At 61.9% G+C, this 20,590-nt stretch overlaps 1 protein-coding gene across 5 annotated transcripts in view; it reads left to right on the top strand.

The window, feature by feature from the left end:
• The window catches only part of NAV1 (neuron navigator 1), a 242,873-nt gene that overhangs the window by 123,822 nt on the left and 98,461 nt on the right, over positions 1-20,590 (top strand). For all 5 annotated transcript variants that reach the window (XM_049112004.1, XM_049112008.1, XM_049112007.1 and 2 more), the window contains one exon: positions 18,493-18,595. In XM_049112004.1, coding sequence (XP_048967961.1) covers positions 18,493-18,595 — 103 coding nt within the window. The remainder of the gene's footprint in view (positions 1-18,492; positions 18,596-20,590) is intronic.

The raw sequence follows: 20,590 nt of genomic DNA, 5'->3' as shown, positions 1-20,590 counted from the left end.
AACCAGGGATCCCTTTCCGTGGGCTTCTCACTCAGGGGAAGAGGCTCAGATATCACACAATTACCACTGACACCCGCCCCGATAGAAAATAATTATTCAAGGGATTGTGAGAGCCAACGTAATTAGTCCAATTAATCTCTAGCGATGAATTATTCCGTCCGATAATCGTCTTCGGAAGCAAAGGACTCATTAGCATCTCCGGCTGACAGCAGGGAGTCAAATGCCCTTTTATCTCTCTTGCCTGTCCCTGACGCGACGGAGTGACAGTGGCTCTCGCTTGGATAGATTCTCTGTCCCTTACCAAAGATGCTGGTTCGGGGAGGAGCAGGGGCTGGGACCTGGGCGGTGGATGTCCCACCTGCTTCCTCGTGACCTTGGGCTTAAGGCCTCAGTCTACCCAGTGGAAACATGGGGACGACTGAGTACTAGCAGGCTCCCGGGGCCTCTTCATGGGCTTCCCAGAAGCCCCGAGTCCCCACACACCCACCAGAAGCACGCGCCCTTCTCTGCGAGAGCGTTCACCAGGAATTCTAAGGCAAAAGTCCCCCTTTTTGTTGAAACTAAGTGCGGGTGGGAGGTGATGGTGAGAATCCACAGGGAGGGGAGCTCTGACTGCTGCCTTAGCCTTCTTTTTAAATTTTCTTTACTAGAGAGAGAGCACAGTGGTGGTGGGGGGTGACAGTGGGAGAAGGAGAAGCAGACCCCTCATGGAGCAGGGATCCTAACCCAGGGCTGGACCCCTGGACCCCGGGATCCCGACCTGAGCCGAAGGCAGGCACTTCACCGACGGAGCCCCCAGGTGCCCCATAAAGAAAATCTTTCAGAAAACCAAGCAATACTAAATATCAGGAAGGAGCTGGCGTATCCTGGGATCAGCCTCAGCGTTACTGACGTTTTGGTTGACGGTGGGGGCATCCTGTGCTTTGCTGGGTGTGGACGCGTGTCCCTGCCTCTGCACTAGATGCCAGTAGGACTGCATCCCGGGCTGTGACAGCAAGAATGTGTCCAGACATTTCCCAGCGTGTCCTGGTGGCACCGTCCCCGCAGGTGCAACCTCCGCGCTGCAAGCAAAAGCACTTGCTCCGCTCCAGTGGAGTGACCAGGTCTGAGTGGGGGCCGCAGAGAAGGTTCCCTGGGAAGAGCAGCTCCCTCCCCACCCCCAGCCTTTTACAGCCTAGAGCCGGCCCTGTGCTTGCTACAGAGACGTTCAGGGGCACCCGCCCCTGGAGCATCTGCCTCCGGCCCAGACCGTGACCCCGGATCCCGGGATCGAGTCCTTCGTCGGGCTCCCCGCAGGGAGCTTGCTTCTCCCTCTGCCTACGTCTCTGCCTCTCTCTCTGGGTGTCTCAGGAACAAATAAGATCTTTAAAAAAAAGATGCTCAAGCTGCAAGCGACCAAATGAAGCAAGGAATGGGTGAGTGGAGAGGGGTGGGACACACAGGGGACGGGGAGGACGACGGCTGTCCTGTCCTGTCCCGGCTCGAGGACGGGCAGGGGGCAAAGGCACGGGGTGGGGGTGCGTCTTGCAGCAGCCGGGCCCTCGCGTGTGTCTAAGGGACGGACTGTGCCCTGGGCAGCCTGAGGGAACCGGGGTCCCCTTGCCTTGCGATCCTGTGCATTCAGCTGGGCCTGCGGATCATGAGGCCTCTGCTCAGGGCGCGGTGTGTGGCCCGGTGAGCCCGGACCGGACTTGGATCGTGTCTGCATACGGGCCTCCCTCCCAAAGTCACTATGGTCCTTTGGAGTCGGAGCCCGTGGGGTCCCCGGGTCCTTTCCCTCGCTGGCTGGGGGCCGGGGCCTCTCGCCGAGCTGGGGGCCCGTGGTCTGCCGGAAGCCAGCCCGAGGGAGCGCAGCAGCCCAGGCCCGGAGGCCCCGCGCTCTCCAGGGGTAGCTCTCTTGCTTCCACCCCTCCCCGCTGCTTGGCAGCCCAGAGCCGCACTGTGACTGGGCCCTTTCTTCTTCCTGCCCCTTGACCATTTGTTCGTGCATTCACACACATTTCGTGAGCCTGGGTTAGGGCACTGGAGACCCAGCCGGAGACGTGGGTGCTCGGCAGGGAGGCAGGAAGACAGGGAGGCAGAGAGGACAAGGAGGACAGAGAGCCAGGGAGGACAGGAGGACTGGGAGGCAGGGAGGACTAGGAGGCAGGGAGACAGGGAGCACAGGGAGGACAGGGAAGCAGGGAGAACAGGGAGGTAGGGAGGCAGGGAGGCCCTGCCGGGCTCCAGGCAGCCGCAGCACCGCCAGCCTGGCCTGTGTCCTGTGTGTGCAGGTGGCCCGGGAGCCCAGGGGAGCCCCCCAAGCACTGGCTGTGTGATTCGCTGCAGCCTTTAGGGAAAGCATGCTGGGAGCTGGACGGTGGGGCGCGGGGTCCCGGGAGTCCGGCCGTTATCTCGGTTTATCGAGCGTGTGGGCAGAGCCGGTGCACAGCCGAGTATGTGCGTGCATCTTGGGGACCCCGTGGCCGTGGGTCCGGGGCTAGGGCGGCCTCGGAGGGAGGAAAGCAGGTCCACGTGGACGACTGGGCAGGGCAGGCCTCCCGGGGCACCTCGGGGCAGGCCGGGGAGGTGGAGGGGGCAAGGGGGCGGGGCTGGGAGAGGTGAGGCTTTACGGGGTGGCCCCCCCCCCCCCCCCCCCCCCCCCGGCATCGCTGAACCCGAGCCCAGTAGGAGGCAGGCAGGCAGGTGGGCAGCCGCTGGACAGACGTTCTGCTGGGGGGCGCTGCCTGTGTGCCCCCCGGCTCCCGCTGAGGACCTGCTGCATCCAGGTGCCGCCTCCCCAGAGGCAGATAGACGAGTCCAGAAGCCTGGGGACAGATGCCTATTGCAGGCCCTGTGGGGACCCTCACACAGGGCCAGGCAGGGGGCCAGGCTGCACAGTTACTCACTCCATCAGACACTTCCTGGACACCTGATGTGTGCTGTCCAGGGCCTTTGGGGTCGAGACAGGCTTCCATGACAAGTGTCGTGGCTGGTGGGGGGGCAGGAAGACCAGCATGCACCGGCAGCCGTTATCACTAAGGTAGGACAGGGGCCTTGGCAAGCATGGCCCAGGCACCAGGTGTAGTTTAAAGAAGCGATCTCTGGGATGGCTGGGATGGGCTGGGAAGGCTTTTTGGGGTGGACATTGAAGCCTGGGTGCGAGTCACCCCCGTGGGGAAGGCCCCTCTAACTGGCAGCACTTGGCGCCATGACGGGAGACAGCAGAGGGTCAGCCTGAACCAGTGCAAGGGAGAAGTAGTGAAGATCAAGGCCAAGCAATCGTGATCGAGGGCCTTGAATGCAGTGGCGTGGATGTGAGCCCCCGGACTCCTCGGACTGAGGCCCGGGGGACGGGCCTGTCTGAAGCCACCCGGGCCACCTCCCAGCCTGCAGCCCGGGCTTGGCCCCCCCTATACAAAATCCTATCCCCGGTGTGACCCCCAGCTTGGCTTCCTGGCGGGGGAAGGGACAGGCACAGACATCACTTCACGTCCTCTCACCCCTGTGCTTCTGGTCCACTCACCCCTGTCCCCCTGTCCCCGGCAGCACAGCCTTGGCTAGCTGTTCCCATGGCAACCGCCTGTCCTGTCCGTGGGAGCACGCAGCTGGAGAGGAGAGTGCAGCCCCGAATCCTCCCTGAGGCTCACACAGTTAGGGCTAGGGCCCCAGGGGCTGCTCCACGTACGGGGGAGTGGGAGCAGTGGCCGGGGAACCTCGAGGGCCTAAGGACCCCCTTTGTCAACCACCAGCTGGCTGCTGAGTAGAGCTGGAACTAGGCACATGCGGCAGATTCCCTATCTCTTCTCTGAGCCTCTTCTGAGGCTGGGGTGTCCCCTTGGTGTCCTCTGTCTCATTAAAGATAGATGACCCCTGGGAGGGTGGGGGCAGGGGTCACAGCTGCCGGGGCCTCCCGAGCCGAGCCTGGCTGGGGATCCTTTGCAGGGAGGTCACAGGTTGGACCACCACCCACCCCCCACCCCACCCCCGGCCCTGGCTGCTTCAGCGACAGCATGAGCCTGACTTCGGGTCCTGGGGTGACCTCAGGTCGGCAGCACGTCCCTGACAAGAGCTGCATCCCATTGACAAATACCAGAAGCTGAGCAGGGGAGTCCTGGAGCTAGGCTGCTTATCTCCGGGTTCTGGCCTGTTCGGCTGCTTCCTCATTGGAAATCTGTGATGAGTGAGGCACGTCGACTCACCGGGATGAGCTGAGCACTGGAGGTGGGGTCCAGAAGGTGGGCTCTGCCCTGAACCCTGCGGCTCCGCAGCTGAGGTCAAGGGCAGATTGCTCCTTGGTCTGGGCACTCCAAGTGCGTGCCTGCTTTTGGCGGGGGGTGCCTTCATGCCTGCTTTTGGCGGGGGGGTGTATTAGGGTCTCAAATGACTAGGAATGTGAAGGGCCTGGCACACAGCAGGCATCTAATCAATGTTCATCTTGCCTCCTTGCTCCGGTCAGGGGCAGAGATCAATTCTGCCAAAGGAAGGAGTCTGTGGATTTCCAAGAGTCCAGGCCAGCCAGGCCCCAAGTATTCATTTTTCTTGTCCACTGTCCCTGGAAGCCTGGCCTGGACCCAGTCCTAAATCTACCCCAACCCCACCGCGGGCCAGCTTCCTCCACCGGGATGGAGCTGCTGTGGGTTCAGAGCGTTTCCTTGCACCAGGGAGGAGGATGAGCAGCGAAGGACCGCTGGCTCCCCGTGCACCCCCAGGGTTTCTGGCAGCACCTCCTCTCCAGGGGCTCACAAGCAGGCCCCCCGCCGCCCCTGCGCCCAGAGTGGGGGCAGCCTACAGACAGTGCCTCTGCTCCCTCCAGCCCCAAGCCTCCTGTGGGCTTTTTCCTGGGAATTCGGCTCCGTCCAAACAGTGCCCGGTCCGTAGTTGTTGGCGGCTGCCGCCGGGGCCCAGGACACATGGGCTGTAAGCAGGCCCTGGTGGGCTTGGGCGAGGGTCGAGCCTGGGTGCTTCTTCCTGCCCCTCCCTGGGCTTCACTTCGGTATGGGTCCAAGGCTCTCCAGAGTGACCCCAACCCTTGCACCCCCACCCTCGCCCTGCGGGACCTTCTGGAGAAGCATGCCCAGTACAGAAACAGGCTCCTGCTCACTTCCTGTCTCTTTTCATATCCTTTTCCCCACCTTCACCAGTGTGGGAACGGGGTTAATTTTTTTTTCCTCTCAGAAGGGGAAACTGAGGCCCAGAAGGGCTGAGCAGCTTGCTCCCAGGTGCCAGAAGGTGCTGGGACTGGGACCCAGGGCCTTGGCTTCCAGCCTGGTGCTCGAGCTCTGAAAGCACCTCCCTTCCAGAGGCATGGGGTCCCCTTGGCTTGTCCAGTGAGAGGCCAGCGAGTGGGGGCAGGCCAGGGTCGGGAGGAGGTAGGCTGGGAGCCTCCAGTCCCCCACACATGTTCCCCATGAAGGAGAGGGCGGGAGGCTGGGAGGAGGGGGTGGTGCTGGAGCCCTGCTTTTGGCCACAGCTGGTTCCCAGGCTCCTGCGCTGGAATTGGACCCGGAGGAGGAGGCTCCTGAGTGATCTGATTAAGCAGCCGAGCGTAGCCATGGGTCTTGGCAAGCAGGCCGCACAACCTGCCTGCCAGATGCTCTAGGAAGGTTCTTCCGAGGCCAGAAGATCTGCAGGTTCCAGAGCTGGGACAAAGCCCAGTGGGGAGAAAGGACTCGAGGAAGTGTTGGGCAGGAGCAGCGACTGCCAGCAAGGCCGGGACTGGCCGGCGGCCCCGAGTCTTGGAGGTGGAGAAACGCTGACCTGGCCGGCGGCCCACCACCCCCTGTCTGCTGGCAGCCCCGCAGCTCATTCATTCCACGGCGTGAAGGACAGGCCTCTTCCTGTTGGTGCAGGGAGCGCAGGTCCTTCCTGTGGGTCGGGAAGGGCCTCCTGGGGTCTAGTGATGCTGTCTTTGTTGTCATTTATCATGTATTTTGGGAAAAACATGGACTTCAGAGGCTGATGTGGATTCACATTCTTGCTGCACCACGGATGCCGGCCCAGCCGTGGACCGTAGGAAGGGAACCGGCCTCCCTGAGCCAAACAGCTAGGAAATGGGGCTAATTGTACTTAACCCCCCTCGTGGCTGTTGTGTCAAAGCACAAATTGTGTAGTCATGGCCCCTTATCCACAGGAGATGTGATCCAGGGCCCCCCCGTGATGCCTGCAGCCGCGGCATCTACCACCCCCGTGTCTACAGGGGTTTTTTCCGATACAGACGTAACCTCGGATGAAGTTCAGTCTCTAAATCGGGGGCAGTGGGAGACGAAGAGCGATAACTTCTAGTAAAATAGAACAGTTCTAACCCTACGCTGCCGTGGAAGCTACGTGAGCGCCAGCTCTCAGGGTCCCCTCTCACGCCGCCCTCCCCCCTTGTGATGATGATGCCACAAGATAGAATGCCCACGTGACCACGTGAGGGAGGGGATGACGCCGGCTGTGGCACAGCATGAGCCCGCTCTGGGCCTTCTCACATGCTCAAGAGGCTCACTGGCTTCGGGATCAGGGGCAGCCGAAGCGGTGGGGAAGGGGGGGCTGCTGGGCACAGTGTCTAGCATCGTGCTGCGTACGGAGGAAGTACTGAGGGGACACTGTTCCCTCCCTTCCCCTCCTGCCTCGGAGAACATGCCTGCTGTTTAATAACTCTTCAGCAGATCTTATTAAGTTCCACGGCAGGATTGCTCTGCCTTCTTAACGGGAAGTCCTTAAATCTAACCTCATTCCTCCTTGCTCCAGGGTGTGCCCAAGCCCTGGGGGGGCGGTGGGGGGGGGCATGGCCCTGTGTGCAGGCCTGGTCCTTCCGTGGGTAGTGGAACCATCCTGAAGGTGGGGAGCCGTGTTCGTGGCAGATGGGCTGAGCCCGAGGGTCCCCAGGGGTAGGCAGCAGAGGGTCGAGAGGATCGGTGACTTAGGAGGCTTTTCCAGAAATGTGAATCCTCCAGGGAGGCAGCTAGGAGGGGCCGAGGATGGCGACAGCTCTTTGATGTGGGAGCAGATGCTCTGCAGGCGGAGCTGGGGCTGAGGAAGGGGACCTCCCCCTTCTGGGGCGGCCCTGCAGGCCCTGCATCACCTACACGCTGTCCCCAACCGCGTGGGAGCCAAAGAATCTCCTTGAAGCCCGACCCCCACCTCCTCCAGCTCCAGCCCAGCTCTGAAACGGGCAAGCTGTGCCACCTTGACCAAGTCATGGCCACTCCACACTCCACTGGGCCTCAGTTTCTTCTTCTGGTTCAACAGCCTCTGAGGCTCCCGCCAGCTCTGATGTGTGAGGGCATGGACACCTACCCTTGCAGCGGGGGCCGTCCACACGGCGCCTGTCCACGCTGGCCAGACCTTGCGCGGGCACACCAGTTACCCTGCGCTTCTGCTGTGTCTCCCACCTCGTGCCACCCCCACCCCAAGCCCACACCCCTCTCCCATTGTATTGTTTAAACCAGCGAGGGCAGCGTGCCCCGTGCTTGGGGTGTTGTGCGCAGACACCGGGTGAGTTTGCCGAGTGTCTGCCTTTCCACGGCCACGACCTCGTGGGGGAGAAAGACAGGAGGTCTGACCAGGAGCTCTGGGCGGCGTGCGCCATTAGTTCACCCTACAGGTACGAGTACTGAGGCCCAGGGATTCAGTACCTTGCCCAAGGTCACAGGCTGCTGCCGGTAAAGCTGGGTCTGTGCCCAACCTAGGGGCTTGCTCTGTGGCCCGCGGTCAGGCTCACTCCTTCCCTTCCTTTGGTTTCAGATCGCTGGCTGTCTCTTCCAGGAGGCCCTCTCTGATTCCCTCCCCCCACCCCCGCTTCACCATTTTCTAATCGGTCCCCAGCAACCAGCAGGGCCCCTGGGCACCGATGACAATGCCCGACCACGGCTTGCGCACGCCGGCCTCTTAGCCGCGGGCTCCTGGCGGGCAGGCCCTGCGTGGATGGCTGAGGCGGAAGGCAGCGGCTTCTCGGGCCCAGAGGTGCAGCCTAGCAGCGGCAGCCTGGCGATGGGACTCGTCCCCTCCCGGAAGTGCAGCCGCCTCCAGGGGACTCAGGCGGTGGGCCTCGCTACAGCAGACGGACCGATGGGACTGCGAGGTCTGGGCCAAGGGTCGGGAGGCGCCAAAGCCTGGGTTCTGGTGCAGGCGGAGGCACGACCTGGGCAGGTCTCCCGTCCAAAGAGCAGTATCTTCAGAGTCCCTGCCTCTTGTCGCTTGGCCGTTGGTAGGTCCTGGGGAAGGAGGTGATGTCATGGAGATGCAAAGTGACAAAAGCACGGAGCTAAAGCACGCCCTCCCCTTTGCTGCTGATCCTCGTCTGCCGCAAACGCCAATCCTGCGCTCGGGCGGGTCTCTGCGTGACCCCCTCTGCTCTGCGGCGACAGGGCCCCGTGAACCTCAGGATGGACCCCACCGGTGAAGTGGAGACGCTAGACTTGAACGTCCATCGAAGGCAAACCCCTCCTAGAAACAGCCGGTGACCTTAGTCCCGACCGAGCCCGCCGGGTTCTGGCGGTGCCGTCCCGTAGGTCGCTCTGAGGGGATGGGCACGGTCTCTGTCTACAGCTTACGAGCCCGCGTGTGATGATGTGGCCGTTGAGCACTTGAAGTGTGCCTGGGGCAAGTGACGGACTGAATTTAAGTTTTATTTTATTGTAATTAATTTAAATATAGAAGATGCTGAGCGTCATTAGTCGTTAGGGAAATGCCGATTGAATCACACGGTAGATGTGCTACACACCCGTTTGGATGGCCGTTAAAAAAAAGAAACGCGACAAAACAGACACTAACACATGCTGGAGAGCATGTGGAGGGGTCAGAGCCTCACACACTCTTGGTGGGAAGGTGCAATGGAGCAGCCCTTGGGGATCTTTGGCTTTTTGGGTTTTGGTTTTGTTTCAGGATTTAATTTTTTTTTTTTTTTAAGATTTTATTTATTCATGAGAGACACGGAGAGAGGCAGAGACACAGGCAGAGGGAGAAGCAGGCTCCATGGAGGGAGCCCGACACGGGACTCCATCCCGGGACCCCAGGGTCACGCCCTGAATCAAAGGCAGATGCTCTACGGCTGAGCCATCCAGGCGTCCCTCAGGATTTAATTTTTAAGTAATCTATTTTATTTTATTTTATTTTATTTTATTTTATATTTTTTAAAGTAATCTCTACACCCAGTGTGAGGCTCAAAGTCACAACCCCAAGATGAAGCGTGGCACACTCCACAGACCCTCAAGGCAGCCACTTTGGAAAACTGTGGCAGCTCCTCCAAACGTTAAACACCAAGTTGCTATACGTGCCCCAGTGTCGCACTCTTGGGCATATGACCCAGAGAAATGAAGACGTGTGTCCATATAAAGGCTCGTATGTGGATGTTCATAGTAGCTTTGTTCATAAAATAGGCAAAAAGTGGAAATGACCCAAATGCCCATCAGATGATGGATGGATAGATCAAGTACGTTATGTCCAAGCAGTAGAAAATTATTCAGCCACGAAAAGGAATGACGTAGCAGTATTTGCTAGAGCGTGAATGGACATCGAAATGGTGGCTCAGCGGTTGAGCACCTGCCTTTGGCCCAGGGCATGATCCTGGAATCCCGGGATCAAGTCCCACATCGGGCTCCCTGCATGGAGCCTGCTTCTCCCTCTGCCTGTCTCTCGCTCTCTCTGTGCCTCTCATGAATAAATAAAATCTTTAAAAAAAAAGAGAAAAAAAAGAAAGCGTCGCACCAGGAAGCCAGTCACAGAAGGCCAAGAGTCACGATTGTGCATCCAGGAGATGTCTAGAATGGACAAATCTGTAGAGACGGAAAGTAGAGGTTGGTGGTTGCCAGGGGCTGGGCAAGGGGACAGTGGTGAGGGACTGCTGAGGGCACGGAGCTTCTTTTGGGGGTAATCCAAGTATTCTGGAGTTAGATGGTGGTGATGGGTGCACGGCTTTGCAAATGGGCTAAGGGCCACCGCGTTGTACTCTAGAAGGGTGAGCGGTCTGTCCTGGGGGCTGTATCTCCATGTGTCTGTGCGGTTAGGGAGCCCTCTGTGGCCGGCGGCCGCCGCGCTGAACGGCGTAGCTCTAGCGTCGGGCGGTCTGTGCCCCACTCGCTGCCGCGCCGCCTTAGGAAGCTTCACTTCATTAACCTCTCTGGGCTCCAGTTTTCTCAACAGTAAAACTGGGATAATAACTGGGCTGCTTCGCGGGGGCCTTGTGAAGATTAAATGGGCTGATATGCCTAAAGCTTCTAGAGCAGGGCCTGGCACGCGGGCGGTTGAAGAGGGCGCCGGTACTGGTGTCACCGGCCCACGGTCGGGAACCGCTGGACATCTTTCAATGACTGTGTGCAGCCGGCCCCCGGCCAGGTCCCATGCGTCCTGTCCCCTCCCCGCGTGGCCTGCGGACGACCTCTCTGCTGTGTGAGCTGTGGCTGTAACATGCTCCCGGCTCCCCACAGCAGGTGCCACACGGGGGCCCCGGGCCGCGGCGCTAGTGGACGACATGGCCAGGGACCTTGAGGTGCGCTGGGCAGTGGAGGCAGGGCCGTGAGCGAAGCGGGAACGTGGCTCCTCGCTCTGGTCCTGCGGCCTAACATTCAGAGGCATGTGGAGGGGGGGAAGGGGAGAGGACGGGGGAGCCGAGCAGCACCCCTTCGCTGTGGGGTGCAGGCGGCCATTGCCCCTGGGCCCACGGCCCTCCGCGTCCACTGCCCCGGCAGCCCTTACCTAAAGCATGGGCCATGGAAGTGGCTGTGGGGCGTCGCTTCTCCTGGAGCTCTGATGCTCATCCCGGGGTCGCCTCTGAGCGAGGCCCAGCTGGCCTGGCCTGGGCAGCCTCCCTCCCTCCTGCTGTGCGCAGAGAGGCTGCCGCCCGCCCGTGGACTGAAGTGAGCCCCCCGGGGACCCCCACCCGCTCCCCATAGGCCACATGGTCCGCTGGGCAGCAGAGCAGACAGTCCAGCTGGAGTCCCTCCGAGACGTTGGCCCTGGACCTGAGCTTGCCAGGTGTAGCCCATGGGTCCCTGGACCCCCCACCCCCAGGCCCAGGGCTGATTGGCTCACCCCAGAAGCCAAGTGCCGCTCCCTGTCCCCACAGGCAGGACACGCTCCCCCATGTGCGTGCTGCAAAGTCGTGGCCCTTCTGCAGGGGTGATCGCACAAGGCCACACTGGGCCTGGGGTCGGGGGAGGATGCGGGAGACCGGAGGCAGGAGTCAGGCCTGGCCGGTGCAGGGGAAAGGCCCTCCTGGCGGTGGCCTGCGAGCTCCGCAGCCTCTGCAGCCCCGGCCGCCCCAGGCCACCGAGGACCGGCGGCGCCCCCTTGTGGCCCTCCCAGCGGCGGCGAGCCCGCCCGGCTGAGGCTCTGCTGTGCTCCCTGGAGGGACCCAGAGCAACCCGGAGGGCTCTGCTGTGCTCCCCTCTCCCGGGAAGCCTGGAGGTGCAGGAGCGGGCGTTCCCAAGACAGGGGGATGGCGTCCAGGGAGTGCACTCGGCCTGAGGCCCAGGACACAGCGGGGGGCCTGGCGTCGGGACCCCCGTGTGGTGACGAGTGTGATGTTCTGGTGACGTCGGAATTCCTCAGAACAACACCTCCGGGCGGAGTGTCCGACTGGACTTCAGCTCAGGTCGTGAGCTGGGGTCGCAGAGCCCTTGGCGGGGCTCCGAGCTCTGCTCCCCGCCCCCACTTGCTCTCTCTTTACAAAGAAGGTTGTATTAAAAAAAAAAAGAAGGTTGTATTTATTTAGAAAACACCTGTGCAAGTGGGGGAGGGGCAGAGGGCGAGGAAGAGAGGCTATAGAGTGGGCTCCGGACCAGAGCGGAGCCCACGTGGGGCTCCATCTCACGACCTTGAGATCACGACCCAAGCCGAACCAAGAGTCTGGTGCTTGACCGGCTGAGCCACCCAGGGGCCCAACTCCCTTATTTAAGAGATAGGGAAACTGAGGCCCAGACAGGGGAAGTCATTTATCCGAGTGTGGAAGAGCGAAGCCGAAGTCGCCCTGCCTTCCCGGCCCGTCCCCTAGTACCCCGCCTCGCCCTCCCCGCGGCCCAGCGCCTCGTAGAGACCCGGGAAGGTCTCCGCTCCAAGCCCTCTGACGTGAGCAGGATGAAAGCAACGTGGTTCACACGCTCGTTGGGGCATTGAGGACCCTCTGGGACAAGGATGCAGCTCCCGGGAGCCCCCCCGGGGCGTGGGAACCCGCAGGAACTCAAAGCGTGAGATTTGTCGCGCTGCGCGGTTCTGCGACAACCGCCTTTGGCAATATTGTGACTTACGGGGGGAGATGAGTGAAATGACGGGTCTGGAATAGAATGAAACGTCGCCCGCCCGCCCACGTGCTCCATGGCAGGGGTGCCTGTTGCACGGAGGCCCACCCCTGCCCCCTCTGGGGCCTCGGGGGGCGAGGCCGGGGCGGAGGGCCGAGCCGGGGTTGTCGGGAGAAGTCTCCTGCCCCGCCTGAGCTCGGCCCGCGTGCGCTGGCTCAGCTGCCCAGTGCCCGTCCCGCCGCAGCCACGCCGCAGGCCTCAAGGTAGGGGCCCAGCCACCGACTGCCGGCTGCGAGGACCTGCAGAACCCGCGGAGCGCCACCCCTGCGCAGGGCCTGGAGACCCGGGGCGCTGAGGACGGCCCGGAGGGGTCCCGATCCCAGGGCCACCGCCTCGCCTGGCTGGACTTCGGAGGCCTGTGTGCTGGAGGACAGGAGCCACACAAACTTTGGAAATGCAGCACGTCAGCCACGGATGCTGGTTGTGTTGTCCCGAGCATCCTTTGTGGCCGGTGTCCCAGACGTCACGGGGAGGCGGCCCACCGGCGAGGGCCGGCGTGTCCGTGTCTGCGGCAGCTTTTGTTCTGATGGCGTTTGGCCCGGGTGTACTGGGAGCCCAGACTGACGGACTTCAGAGTCTAGAGAGGACTTGGGCCCCACTCTTGGGGTCCAGTAGGGACCGGAGAGAGACCGAGAGGGAGAGAGAGAAGCCTGATGGATTCCTCCTTCCGCAGGTCGCCGAGTCTAGCCCGGTATCGAAGTGGACCCATTCCCAGACCATCCCAAACGGTGATTGACGTTGTTTGTTCATTGTTTATTTGTAAAGATTTATTTATTGATCTTGAGAGCCAGCGTGCAAAGCAGGGGGAGGCGCAGAGGGAGCGGGGGAGGCCGTCTCAAGCAGACTCTTATTCGCGGGGCCTGGAGCCCCCACAGGGCTTGATCTCATGCCCCTGAAGTCGTGACCTGAGCAAGCATCACATGCTCAAGGACGGAGCCGCGGGCCGCGGGCCTTTCCCCTCTGTGGGCCCCCGGGCAGGCTTGTGTCTCCCCCCATTAGAAGGAGAGGGCGGGTGTTCCTCCAAGCTCGGAAATGCTGTCACCTGAAAACCTTCTTCCCCTTGAGTCCCTCCCGTTTCTCCTGTTGCCTCTCACTGAGCCCAGCCAGGAACGCGGGCCTCCGCGGGCCTCCGCAGCCTCTGGCCTGGGTTTCTGAAACACTGTGGGGGGGGGGGGAGTAATTAAGATTGCAGCGGTGAGTTATCGCAGTTTACTTAATTGTCAGCTAATAATTAAAATCGTACAGAACTTAGGTAACCTTGACTGCTGGGCGATGGATCCCCTGGGGTCCCTCATCCTCCCCACACCTCGTGGGGTCCTTACGCCACGTTGGAGGCCCATCCGTGACTACATCAGGTTGCAGGCTGATGGCCGGGGAAGGCCCTGGGGCCCAGCCTCTCCCACGGCTGAGCCGGGTTCCGGGGGGAAGCAGGATTGAAGACGGAGCATCGCAACGGTGCAGGGCTGTCCACAGGCCCGGAGACTCGGGGATGAGGCCTCGTTCCACATCCTGCACGCCCTCCCTCCAAGGATGAGGGCTCCCCCAGCCAGAGTGGGGGCCCAGACGAGGATGGAGGTCCCAGGCTACACCCCGGGGGGCCAGCACCATCCACCTGTGTGCCCTTTGCTCACCCGCCACCTCGCACCTTCCGCCGAATGAGAGCGACCGTTTATAGAGCGCCTACTAGGCGCCAAGCACCGTGCAGAGCACTTTACGTGAACCACACCGTCACCCCGGGGCAGGGGCGCCGTTACCCTCCCCGTTCTACAGGTGGGGAGACTGCAGCCAGCTGTGGCGCCCTGTTCCGGAGCAGACGCACTGGAAGAAGGGCAGCGTGGACCTGAACTCAGGTCTTTCCGACACGAAGAGCTGTGTCCTTGCTACTACACCAGCCTGTCCACTCTTGCCCTCGTGTCTCCCTTCGGTTGGTTCATAGTCCCGCCTTCCTGGAACGGCTCGTTTTCCCGATCTTGCACAGTGCCTCCTCCCCGCGTGCCAGCCCTTTGCCAGATTGAATGGCCCGTGTGCAGCTGCCTTCGTCTCTTCCCGTCCTCCTCCACAGTGGGGCACGAGCCCCCACAAACCCCGCGGAGCGTGTCCGTCTGTAGCACTGCAGACCTGCACACGTGCGATCCTAACGAGACGGTTCCCGCCAGCCGCAGGCCCAGCCACAGGCAGGGGTGCATGTGCGTCTGGAGGCATGCGGATTCCGAGGTGCCGTCCGGGAGCGCCAAGAACAGGAGCCTCGGGGTCACACGGGCAGGGAAGGTGCTCAGGGTCAGGCCAGCGCTGCGTACACATTCCGAGTGTGTGCCTGCGCGTGAGCGCCTGTGCGTCGGCTTTATTTGATTCCAGTCCTTCCGCCCAAAGACGCGTGACCCACAGCATGCCCTCTGCGGTCTCGTATACGGGGCGCAGGGTGCAGGAACCCCAACCTGGCTTGCAGGGCCCAGTGCCTGCCGGGAGGCTGCTGATGCTCGCGGCAGCCGGCGTTCCCGTGGGGAGGCCCTGCTGTCCTCTGAGCCCCGGGAGCACACGCCCTCCCTGGTTGCCCCGTTTGCAGGGCGTGACGCGGAGCAGAGGCCCAGGACAACGTCATGAGCCCCCCTCAGACCCCGACCCTGGGCCGCAGGAGCCCCCGGCCTTTGTCCAGCCTGCTTCTCCCTCACACTCACACTCACACCCACACACTGTTCTCGCAGCTGGACACTGTTGTGCAGGAACTAAGAGCAAGGCTCGCAGACGGAGGGGCGTCCTGCTCGGGGGCGGGTCCCTGGCTGAGTCGGCCCCAGGGAAGACCTGTTCATTACCTGCACGGAAATGCCACGAGGGCATGAGGCTGGGAGCGCCCTGAGCATGTCCCACGCGGTGGGACGCCGTGCCTGTGCTCTCTTATGTCCCCTAGGCCTACCCCGCGCCCAGACCCCACTTCAATGGAGGCACGTGGAAGTGACCCCCGAGGCACCACGACTCGTCCCGTAAGACAAGCCACCAAGCTCTGGGGTTCTGGGCACAAAGCGGCGTGTGCCTCGCGTGCCTTCACCCCGTCCCGATCCCCGCGGGAGACTGAGGAAGGGGCGAAGCTGGGTCCAGGTTGGGGGTCCGTCGAGGTGGATGGAAGGAGCGTTAGGCGTGGGGAAGGGGGACGGGCTGGGCGGATTCTTCTGCAAGTGCGACTCTATCCGTCTCTCCGAGTTAAGCCCGCGAAGGTGTGTGGCGGGGTCGCGGGTGTGAGTGTGGGGCTGCCCCGGGCTGGCCGCGTCTCCGCAGCCTCTTCAGCTCCAGGGTCCCCTTGGCCACCCTTGGCCACCGCCAACAGGGCGCCCGCCGCCGGGGTGCTGGGCCAGGCTTCTCCGGGGCCTGGGGGAGGCGGGCTGCGTGCGCAGGGTGACCACGAGGGGGCAGTGCTGGGGCACACGGGAGCAGAGGGCAGGCCAGGCTCCTGCCCTGGGGGAGACCCGCCCGGAGCTACCCCAGTACCGCCTCCCTGTGGCCCCCAGCCCCCCCCCCCCACCCCCTGGACCTCAGCCTCCCTTTTCTCCTGTGACCACGTTGCGCTGGGCCGCCACCAAGGACTCCGGCGGCTCTAAGTTTGGGCAAGTCTGTGAGGCTTTGGGGGTATCCCCGCCCCACTCTGCTGCCCTGGGAAGGAGGCAGGGGCTTAGGGCGGTCTTGGAGGGGTCCCGGGGGTGGGGGGGTGGGGGGACGGCTCTGTGATCAGTGCAATGAGGGCAGGAAGTGTCGTTTTTTCTGTCATCCTAGAGCATTAAGAGCCAAATGCCCATACGGTGCCCCATGCCCCGGGGCATTAGGAGCTACAGAGCGGCCCTCCTGGGGCTGGCTGCCATGTGGATTAAATAATTTCCCTTTTTATTCTATTTTTAAAGATTTTATTTATTCATTCATGAGAGACACAGAGAGAGAGAGAGAGAGGCAGAGACCCAGGCAGAGGGAGAAGCAGGCTCCATGCAGGGAGCCCGACGTGGGACTTAATCCCGGGACCCCGGGGTCACGCCCTGAGCCAGAGGCTGACGCTCCACTGTGGAGACACCCAGGTGTCCCTAATTTTCCTTTTAAAAAAAGAAAAAACTAGACATCTTCCTACAGGGACATATATCCATCCATTCTTTTTTTTTTATTTTATTTATTTATTTTAGAGAGACAGTGCATGTGCAAGCAGGGGGAGAGGCAGAGGAGAGGCAGGGAGGGAGAACCCCAAGTGGACTCCATGCCCAGCGCAGAGCCTGACGTAGGGGCCTAACCCCAAGACCGTGGCCTGTGCTGAAACCAAGAGTCAGATGCTCACGCAGCTAAGCCAACCCGGGTGCCCCATCCGATCTGTTTAAAATGTGTGTCTTGACCAGTTTTTTTTTGTGGTAGCTTCCATGTATTCTTGCAACGTTCGTTGAGCACCTGCTGTGTGCCGACCCTGCACTTCATAGGAGCAGAGCAGAGGTGCCCTGTGATGCATCACAAGAAACAGGAGTTCCTTGCTGGGCTCAAGTGTGCCATGGGCTCCGTGCCAGGTGTGCGGCCTTGGGCAATGTTGTTCATCTGTTGGACTCTTAGTTTTCCCGTCTGTAAAATGGAGCCAGGAGCACGAATCTCCTGTAAACGCTGTCAGGATCCGACTAGCTGATACATGCACGGGGTTGGCACACGCACAAGCGTCTGAGTAACTCTTGGTCACCTTCCTCTGTGGGACTGCACACCCCCTAGGGGCATGCATGCCTTTCCCTTCTCTCTGCCAAACCTGTAGAAAGACTTGGCCTGGCCCAGAAACCCACATCGTGGCACCGTGTTTTTAGCCTCTGACACGGGCGTGTGGGAACCAAGCTTTCAAACTCCATGTGTACGCTTTCTGCGTTCCATCAGTTAAAAGCAGCACACAAGGTGACGTCTGCCAGGATGCATAGGCATCGGCAGCCGCTGCAGCCACGCCAGACTGGGGACAGAGCGCAGGCCCACACACGGAGGCCTACCGTTTGTCCCTTCTTGCCAACCAGCACGGAGGACAGACACAAGCTGTGGACCCTGAGCGACCCTACCAGCAGCAGCACCTCCCACAGGGCCCCCCGGGGAGAGAAGGGATGAGAGGGGAGGTGCCTGGGTCTGGGTCTGGGTGTGGAGCTGGCTCCCGGCCCCGGTGCCCGGGCTTCCTGCCCGCCCTCCCCAGCACCCCGTCGGCCCCGGGCCTGAGAGTGTCCTGGGGGAAGAAGTGCCCCTGAAGGGATTCGAAGATGTTCCCTTGGCAGCTAGAAGAACCTCACGCTGCCATTGGGCATGGGGGGTGGGGGGGGACAGAGGGCGGCGCGGCCAGGGGAGCACCGCAGAGGACTTTGGGATACAGAGGGGGAGGACTGTTGGGGCTTCTCCATCGCTTTGCCGTCATCCTCCCTGTAGGCCCCGACTCTCCATGTGTCGCCTCTTGGGGAGGCGTTGGGGGATTCGATTCCATTCAGTGACTGTGGATCCCCAAGTCCGAGATAAACCACGGGGCAGGACAGGGTCCGCAGGGCCTCCTGGGTACTTGGCGTGACGTCTGTGTCTCATAAGGTTTGGTGGACAGACCCAGAGAGGGATGGAGAGGGTCTCGGAGTCCTTCGTGCTCCCTACCCCTTACTTAGGCTTTTGGGCATTATTGTCACCCTGGGAAGGAGACGGGATGAGGTCCCTGGGCGGTTCTGCTGGTGTAGACTCTTGTCCGCTGTCTGTGGTGCTGGTCGGCCAAGAAACCAAGGCTGGAGAGGGCCACCCTGGCTGTTCAGGCTTCCGAGGGTGGCGGCCGCGCTCGGGAACTCAGCCGCGCTCCCGGGAAGGCTCCTCCTGCCGTCCACCTGCCCACCGCGCCCCGGGAGCCGGGCTCTGCGTCCCCGGGCCCCTGTGGCGGCTGCACGCGGTGGGGCCAGTGCCCGTGGGTAGCGCGTCTCCGGGGGAGTAGTTAGGCCGCCGAAAGTGGCAGACGCCGCGCATCCCCAGACCCGGGCTCGGGGTGGACGCTCGGGTGACCTCGCCTGGGGCCTGGCTGGGAGAAGCAAGGCCTCTCAAAAATGAAGCCAGAAGAGGACGTGCCAGGGTGGGGGTCCGGGAGGCACACGCCACACAGACCCCCTCCCGGGGCGAGAGGCGCACGTGGCCGGGGCAGGGCTCCGGGGACACGGTCCGCGTCTGCACCCTGACGCCTCGGCTCTCCCGAAGCTTCGCTCACCCGGCTGCTGTCCTCTCCCTGCAGACCCGGAGTCCCAGAGAAAGCGGACCGTGCAGAATGTCCTGGATCTTCGGCAGAACCTGGAGGAGACCATGTCCAGCCTGCGGGGGTCCCAGGTGGCCCACAGGTGAGTCCGAGCTGCCTGCTCGCTCGCTCCCACTCTAGGAGAGCCGGGCACGGACCCCGCGGCACCCCCGCTCCGGGGAGAGGAGAGGGGACGCGTCAGCTTTGCCTGGGTCCGCTCCAGCTCGGGCGGGAGATTTCTCGACACACAGGAGTTTTGGTGGGGGGGACACCATGTGACTCGGGGTGTGGCCTTCCATGTCCACTTCCCCCCAGACCCGACCCCGGTCTCCTCATGCGCTGCAGATGCTGCTCCTCTCCTGTGCTGAAGTGTCTGTGGTTAGAGGATTCTAGAACCGTGCCCATCCCGACACCCAGCGTCCGTTCCCTCTGTCGTCACTCGCGTGTCCTCTTGCCTCTTGAGCCAGCGGCCGAGGGAGCCTGAGTGCCCGGTCCCGCGCCACCCAGATCGGCGCCGTGGCTGTGCCCCTCCGGCCCTCGGCCTTCGCTGTGAGCACCCAGCACCCCCCCATCCCGGTCTCCGCCCCTCTCCCTGGAGTGGCTCCATGACTCAGAACCTCCCGGCTGGCTCCTCGGATGAGCTCATGCCTCTGGCTCCAGGGGTCCAGGGGGCAGAGGGGCGGGAGCACACAGCCCGGGTTGGGAAATCAGGGGGGGTGTGGAGCAGGAAGGCTGAGAGGGATGGGGTGGCCTGTCCAGTTGGCCTACAGCTCGGTTCCTGCCCATCTCCTGGGGTTGGAGCATGAGAGCAGAGCTGGGACACAAGGACCGGGGGAAGGGGGTTTTGCTGAGCCCCAGTGTGTGGCCAGGTGCTGGCCAGGCTACATTTACATACCTCCAGTGACAGGCAGCTCACTAGCTGCCAGGCGGCTCGGTGCACTGTGGGATTGCAGGAAGTGGACCTCAAATCAGGCTTCAGCCGCTTCACCCATGGCTCTAGTTCTTCTTCTGCTTCCACGACTCTGCCCAGCCCAGTCCCATCCTCCGTGTTGGACGCTCGGCCCTCTGCCCCCAGATGGCAGAAATATTTTAATTCTAAACGGTAAATCAGAGCCTCTGCTCTGGGGGGTGACCTGCGCTCAGGCCAGCGGGACCCAGCCTGCTGAAAGGGGTGTGGTCAAGGACGGCTGAGGAAGACAGTGCACGGTGGGGCTTCTGGAGGTCCCCTTACATCTGTCTCTAGCCTCCATCCCGCACAGCCCCGAGCAGGACCCAAGTGGGACAGGGGCCGGGCTCAGCTGGCGTCACCCGTTGGGGGGCCTAGGGCATATGCAATCTTGATCCTCCTTCCCCCAACCAGGGAAGTCGTCGGAGCCCGGCTCTGAGCCAAAGAAGGCAGGAAGCGCTTAGTTGCCGAGGGGGTCACACCCCAAGTGACTCACCCACAGGGGAAGGGTAGAGGCAGCGGCTTCGGTGTCCTGGTGCCACTGACTCGGAGCAGCCAGCCAGTTAATAAGCAAGACAGCCTGACCCCGTTTGCTTTCTGTTTGGGGTGGAGAAGAGGGGAGGGAGGCCGAAAACCTTTTGCATAAAGCTGACTTGGTTTGAGGGGGTGAGGCTCAGGCCTTTGGTTTCTGTCTCCCTTTATGGAAAAGGAACCGAGAGCCTGGAGCTGGTTTTGCTGTTTACTGTGTGGACCCAGAGCCACTTCCTCTCTTAGCCTTTGGTTTATGTTATTCCTGTTCCACACTTTGATAGCCAAGACCACGATTCTGAGTTTTTCTGGCTCTTCAGTGCTTCCCATCCATCAGCCCTTCCCTCGGCCCTGGCTCTTTTCATATCCTCTGGGTTAGAGAAGCAACGACCGAGGCTGGGGAGGAGGTGGGGGGGTCCCTTGCCAGAGTCCCCCAGACTGATGGGTCGGGGGGCGTCCGTGTCCGGCAAGCTTAGAACCTGTGCCAGGCACCGTGCTGGGCACCAGGCCCCAGAACAAACACAGGCTTTGTTCCTAATAAGCTTCGCATCCAGTGAGTGCTTGCAGCCAGGTTATTTTCACTCTGGAACTTACAGGCTAGCTCTAGATTCAATTCCTTTTTCA

Source organism: Canis lupus, chromosome 7, assembly GCF_003254725.2.
Source record: "Canis lupus dingo isolate Sandy chromosome 7, ASM325472v2, whole genome shotgun sequence".
NCBI classification, from domain to species: Eukaryota; Metazoa; Chordata; class Mammalia; order Carnivora; family Canidae; genus Canis; species Canis lupus.
The sequence above is the reverse complement of the archived record's forward strand: the minus strand, read 5'-3'. Positions and strand labels throughout refer to the sequence as shown.